The sequence below is a fragment of the Phanerochaete carnosa genome (assembly GCF_000300595.1).
Source record: "Phanerochaete carnosa HHB-10118-sp unplaced genomic scaffold PHACAscaffold_258, whole genome shotgun sequence".
Taxonomy (NCBI): domain Eukaryota; kingdom Fungi; phylum Basidiomycota; class Agaricomycetes; order Polyporales; family Phanerochaetaceae; genus Phanerochaete; species Phanerochaete carnosa.
In genome coordinates, this window is record NW_006767885.1 from 1 (window position 1) to 5,155 (window position 5,155).

At 56.5% G+C, this 5,155-nt stretch overlaps 3 protein-coding genes across 3 annotated transcripts; 1 reads left to right on the forward strand and 2 right to left on the reverse strand.

Annotated features, from left to right (window-relative positions):
• Positions 1–914: 914 nt before the first annotated feature.
• Positions 915–1,313, reverse strand: PHACADRAFT_202381 (uncharacterized protein; the record flags this gene model as incomplete). Its single annotated transcript, XM_007402588.1, has 3 exons — positions 915–968; positions 1,021–1,176; positions 1,236–1,313. 3 exons carry the CDS (start codon positions 1,311–1,313, stop codon positions 915–917), a joined length of 288 nt encoding a protein of 95 aa, XP_007402650.1.
• Positions 1,314–2,969: 1,656 nt separating this feature from the next.
• PHACADRAFT_266094 (uncharacterized protein) lies at positions 2,970–3,761 on the reverse strand. The gene has a single exon (XM_007402589.1). The coding sequence runs from the start codon at positions 3,437–3,439 to the stop codon at positions 3,149–3,151; it is 291 nt and encodes a 96-aa protein (XP_007402651.1). The 5' UTR covers positions 3,440–3,761; the 3' UTR covers positions 2,970–3,148.
• A 937-nt stretch (positions 3,762–4,698) lies between these two features.
• PHACADRAFT_266096 (uncharacterized protein) lies at positions 4,699–4,994 on the forward strand. The gene has a single exon (XM_007402590.1). It carries the CDS (start codon positions 4,782–4,784, stop codon positions 4,959–4,961), a length of 180 nt encoding a protein of 59 aa, XP_007402652.1. The 5' UTR covers positions 4,699–4,781; the 3' UTR covers positions 4,962–4,994.
• The last annotated feature ends 161 nt before the right edge of the window (positions 4,995–5,155 follow it).

Below are 5,155 nucleotides of genomic sequence, written 5' to 3' on the forward strand. Positions count from 1 at the left end.
AAGAGAGCGATGTGGCAGAAGTGGGAGAGGAAGGACGTCATGAGGCCGGCGCCGAGGCGTGAGCCGGCATTGAAGACTGTACCAGATTCCGCGGTATGCCCTGATTCTAGGCGGATATTGACGTTTGTAGCTTGTGCGAGCAAGATACCAGAAGCTTATTATATTTAATGACCCCAATTCAGTGATATGCCGTCAGGAACGGTAGTACGTGAATACATGCATTCCGGGGCAGTAATACAACGCTACGAAGTGGCAGTCCCAAAAGGCAGCTTTTGGCAAACACTGAATCCACTCAGATATTTTCACGCAAAATCCACACCATGCGTTCGGGCTCATCTCGCGGGTACTATCAGCATGATCCGCTGTAGGATGTCTACTGTAGCGCTCTGAGATATTGCTCACAGCATCGGTTAGCATTCTCGAGTATGATAGGCGATATATTCCGCGCACGCCGTCCGGGCCTAGTAGCCGTACTCGCATGGGCCCAAGGGTTTATGAATGGTTTGCACGCTGGAATGGTCCACATAAAATCAGCAAATATATGGGAAGATAGCCAGAGGTATGTTGCACTGAAGCATATGACTTTGATGGCACCAGAAACGTGAATGCAAAAAAGCAGCATCTGAAATTGTCAAAAGTAGAACCAAAAGGAACCTGGAGATAAGTAGTACTCCAGTCAATAAGAGCTGCCAGCACATTAGAGATGTCTGAAACTGCTTTGTCTACAGAAGGTGTCCACTGAGCTCCCACCCCCCGCTGCACCGGTATCCGCCGAGATGCTACACCAACGCCTCACGCGGGCACGCCCGTTCCGTGCGCGAAATCACGCGAAAATAGAACTCGTGCGGCTTGATTGTCAGCGTCTGGCGCAGCTGCAGGTCGTACGCCGGATTGTACATGGAGAACGTGAAGCGCTACATCAGGTGGATAAGCGTGACTTGGGCCTTCTGCCACGCGAACAACCGGCCCTGCACGGCATGTCAGCGAAGCACATGGAGGGATATCGCAGGTAGTGCGTACGACGCAGGCACAGATGCCGAATCCGAATGGCTGCCGTGCGTCGGGCTGGCGTGGTAGCGTACGAGCGTGCAGCTCCTTAACGCAGTCTATAGAGGAGCACACGTACCTGGAGCGCCCCGACCCTGCAATAGAGCATCCGCTCGGTCCGAAACTCATCTGATTGGTACGAACAGTGTCAGGACACAGCCACGGAAGCATAGACGGAGCACACGCACGTCCTCGCACCACACGCATGGGTCACGCGGCGAAGGGGTGGGAGTAGTTATGATTGTGCCGCAGAACGCTGGTGACATGACAGACGTCCTAACCAGTTCTTATGCACGACTTGGGCCTGTGCCATTGGGTGACGCTTGTCCACCGAGTCCAGAAATCTCCGAGAGGCCAGCGAGTCAGCCACTCACGCTTGCCCGACACAGTTAGCCAAGAAAGTCGAGACCATGTGCGGAGATCATTCCGAAAACGAACACGCGAGTCAACAACTAACCGCTTGCCTCGGTGGAGTCAGACCTTGTCCGACATAAAGTAAATATAAAAGGTGCCGTTTATATAGATTCTGTACAGCAAGTGAGTGTACAGCCGGGGACGCACTGACTCGCAGAATCCGATGGGCATAGGAGGCCTGTGAGAGCAAGCGGTCTCTCGGGGGCCGAGTTAGAGCGCCTTCATGTCACGTGCGCCAGGACCCCGATCGCAAACGCCACGACGCTACCGAAAACTTCGCATTCCCGCTCTCAAGCTTCCGGCCGCATCTCTCCAGATCCCTCCCTCTCCCTTCATATGCATGGCTGCGACGAGAGCCACTGCATTCATCCACGACGATACTGATGACAATGACAAGCCAGTGTTGTCTCAGCTACGAGCTCCAGCCTACACTTAGTTCAAGGCTAGTAGTCTTCCCGAGGTATGCAATAAAGAATTGATAGACGAGGGCTAACTACTTAACACATTTCAAGATCATTTCAAAACTATTTCTCTGCGCTATGTTGGATAAGAGACCACGGGCCGCTACATCATAATGAAGTCCAGCTGCATCCTGGGGTTCTGCGTTGTCGCCGGCTGGTGTGCGACGATCGGAGGCAGTACGATGTTGTACGGCGGGTGAGGGAGACCAGCGAGTACCTGGGTGATTGGCGGGAGGTAGATGGCGGCGAGCGGAGGGTGGTGTGCGACGATCAGAGACAGCACGATATTGTACGGCGGGTTAGGGAGACCAGCGAGTACCTGCGCGATTGGCGGGAGGTAGGTAGGCGCGGGCGGAGCTGGTGCGGCGGGTGGAGGCGGTATGACGACGAAGGCACCTTGAGCTGGCTGCGCAGCCGGCGCGACGACGACGGGCATCGGCGCAGCGACTGGCGCGGCTTGCACAGGGGCAGGCGGAGCAACGACCGCGGCTGGCGCAGCTGTCGGGACATTGGCAGCGCCTGCCGCGTGGACTCGGTCACGGTTCTCCACATAGCGAGACGGGTGGCAGAAGGTCGGGCGAACTACGCTGCGCTTAGGCCTGCGACTCTCATGGTCGTGGTCATCATTGTCGCGCTTGCTGGGGCCGGCGGCAACGTTCTCCTTGTTCGCAGCGTGCTTCTTCCAGGGCTTTTCATCGACCTCTTCCTTGACTTCCTCGACCTCCCGTGCTCTCTTCTTTCCTCTCCGGTTTTCCGTCTTGATGGCGTCCCGGTAGCCGCTTGTGGCAAGTGGGGCTATGACGTGGTTGGCGCGGCCCGAAGGTGCGTCGTATTGGAGGTGGTTGTTGCGAGACAAGGTGACGCCTCGTCCGGCTGTATTCATTGTTAGTCTGTTCAATGCGAACTGGCCAGCGGTGGATATCGCTGTACGAGTCTTTCGTCGAATATCGTCGTCTCTGGGTGCTTGGCCGCTGTATTTGGAGACATGCGACAGTTGACCAGGACTTGAGCGAGCCGAAGCTACGTAAGGGTGTCAGTATTTATCCAAATCGAACATCAGATAAGCGGAGCTTACCTCGGTTTTGCAGGAGTGTCAGCGGGGGGCTCACGACGCGATATTGATGGTGCTCGGGCGGCAGCAACACACGTCGGCGAACGGGCAGAAGTTGATCTTGCGCGTCGTCACTGTCAACGTCGCCGCTGTAGCCACTCTCTTCATCGCTGGACTAGCCATCTTCCTCAACGTCGGACTCGGTAGCGTATCCATCGCAGTCACTCGCGGCGCTGAACAGCTCGGCATCCAGTCGGTCTTTCTCAGCGAGCAGGTCGCTCATGCTGACGCGGTTCCGCTGCGCGACGCCACGGAGGTCGTGGGGAGCGTCGGATGCGGGGGCGTTTGTTGTTTCGAGCCAGAAATCGGGCCACGCTGTTGATCTGTGCAGGTCGTGTGATTCCGTGAGTGTGGATGTTGTGGCTGGCGAAGCTGGCGATGTGGCGTGGATGTTGTTTGGGAGCATTGTGGTCTGGTTGCGGAGCGATTGGTTGTACGCGGCGCTTAGATGTGGTGAGCGCGACACAGATACTTTTTGGGGAATTGTGTTTTATTGTTGAGTGAGTGGCGAAGGCGTAGGTGGTAGGTCAGACGAGCGATGTGGCCTTATTGTCGGCGTTGTGGAGACGCGTCACAAATGGGGCTTGTTGGTCTGGGTGATACGACACGGCTTTCAGAACGTGAGGGTGACGTTTGCAGGCAATACAAATGACGCGAAATGGGATGGAGGATGTGATTTGGAACGAAGGAGGACAAGGCGGGCGCTGCAATTTATATCATCCGCGGGCGCCATTTGTTCCCAGTCTGCATCAATACGGCCTCCAAGTTTAGGAATATTTTACGCAAGTTCCTTTGTTCTGAATTTGAGGTGAGCGCGGCTGATGCGCATGAGCGCTGAGCACGGTTGTTGAACGGACGGGAGGGCCATCCTACCTCTCAGCCCTCACTGTAATTTACAGAGAGGGGGGTCCGCTCAGGTGCAGCCTGAGGTCAAGTCACTCCAGTGCCGTCGCTTCGTCGAGTCAATTCTTGGTTATATGTACTAGGATGTGTAGCATATACTCACGTCACGCAGCTTTCGAGAGCCTGCATATCCTGTGCATCAGAATTGCCGATCTGAAGTCGGGTGGATAACTTAGCGTCCAGACGAGGCTGTCGCGGTTCGGGGTCTAGACCCCAGGCAATCACGTGGACATAGGACCCCGATTGACCAGGGACGCCACGATGCTACCGCGGACAATTGAAAATCTTTGCTTCTTCGTCCTCAAACCAACTGCATCTCTCTGGTTCCTTCCTTCTCCCCTCATACATTCTTCTCACGACAGAGCGCCCGGCTACAGCATCCCTCTTACGACGATACTCACAGCAAGAGGAACTTGTATTATCTTATCTGCAGACCGCCAGCTTGAATCCAGCTCAAGGCTGGTCGGCCAGAGGTGCGCGGCAAAGTGACCATGCACAACAGGGCTCAGCTTCGTCTTGGGGTTCTGCGTCGTCACTGGCTGGCCTGCGACAATTCCGAGCATCATGACGTGGTACGGCTGCTCAGGGCGATATACAATTGCCTAGGCGACTGGCGAGAGATGGGCAGAGACAGGTTGAGCTTGTGCGGCACACGGGGGAGGTACGAGGACGAGGGCGGGTTGAACTGGCTGCACGGCCGGAGCGACCGGCGTAGGCACCGGCCCGACGACCGAAGCGGCCGGTGCAAGGGCAAGAACAGCTGGAACAGGCGCGGCTAGCGGGATACTGGCAAGATTTGTCGCGTGGATTCGGCCATCGTTCTCTCGGTTTACCTCCATGTGCACATGGCTGGAGGGGTGGCAGACGGACGGGCGTTCTGCGCTACACCTGCTGCGCTTAGGTCTGAGGCCCTCACGATCACGCTCGTCGTCGTCGTGCTCTTCATTGACATCATCATCCTCGACATCTTCGACCTCGAGCGACCTCTTATTCCCCCTCTGGTTCTCCATCTGGGGAGTCGATGACTTGCGGTACCCGCTCCTTCCGATGACGGCATTGGAGTGCGCATCCGGTCTGCAGTACAAGACCCTAGGTGCGAGTGCCCAAAGCTGAGGCGGAGAGCGCGCACGATAGCCGGGGCCGCTCGTGGCGACTGGAGTGCAGAGGTGACCGGCTCGGCCCGAAAGGCAGATCGCACTGGGAGGATAATGGGTAGCTG

Excerpts from the sequence above, each read along its gene's own strand:
- PHACADRAFT_266094 (XM_007402589.1), bottom strand. The coding sequence starts at position 3,439 with ATGCTCCCAAACAACATCCACGCCACATCGCCAGCTTCGCCAGCCACA.
- PHACADRAFT_266096 (XM_007402590.1), top strand. The coding sequence starts at position 4,782 with ATGGCTGGAGGGGTGGCAGACGGACGGGCGTTCTGCGCTACACCTGCT.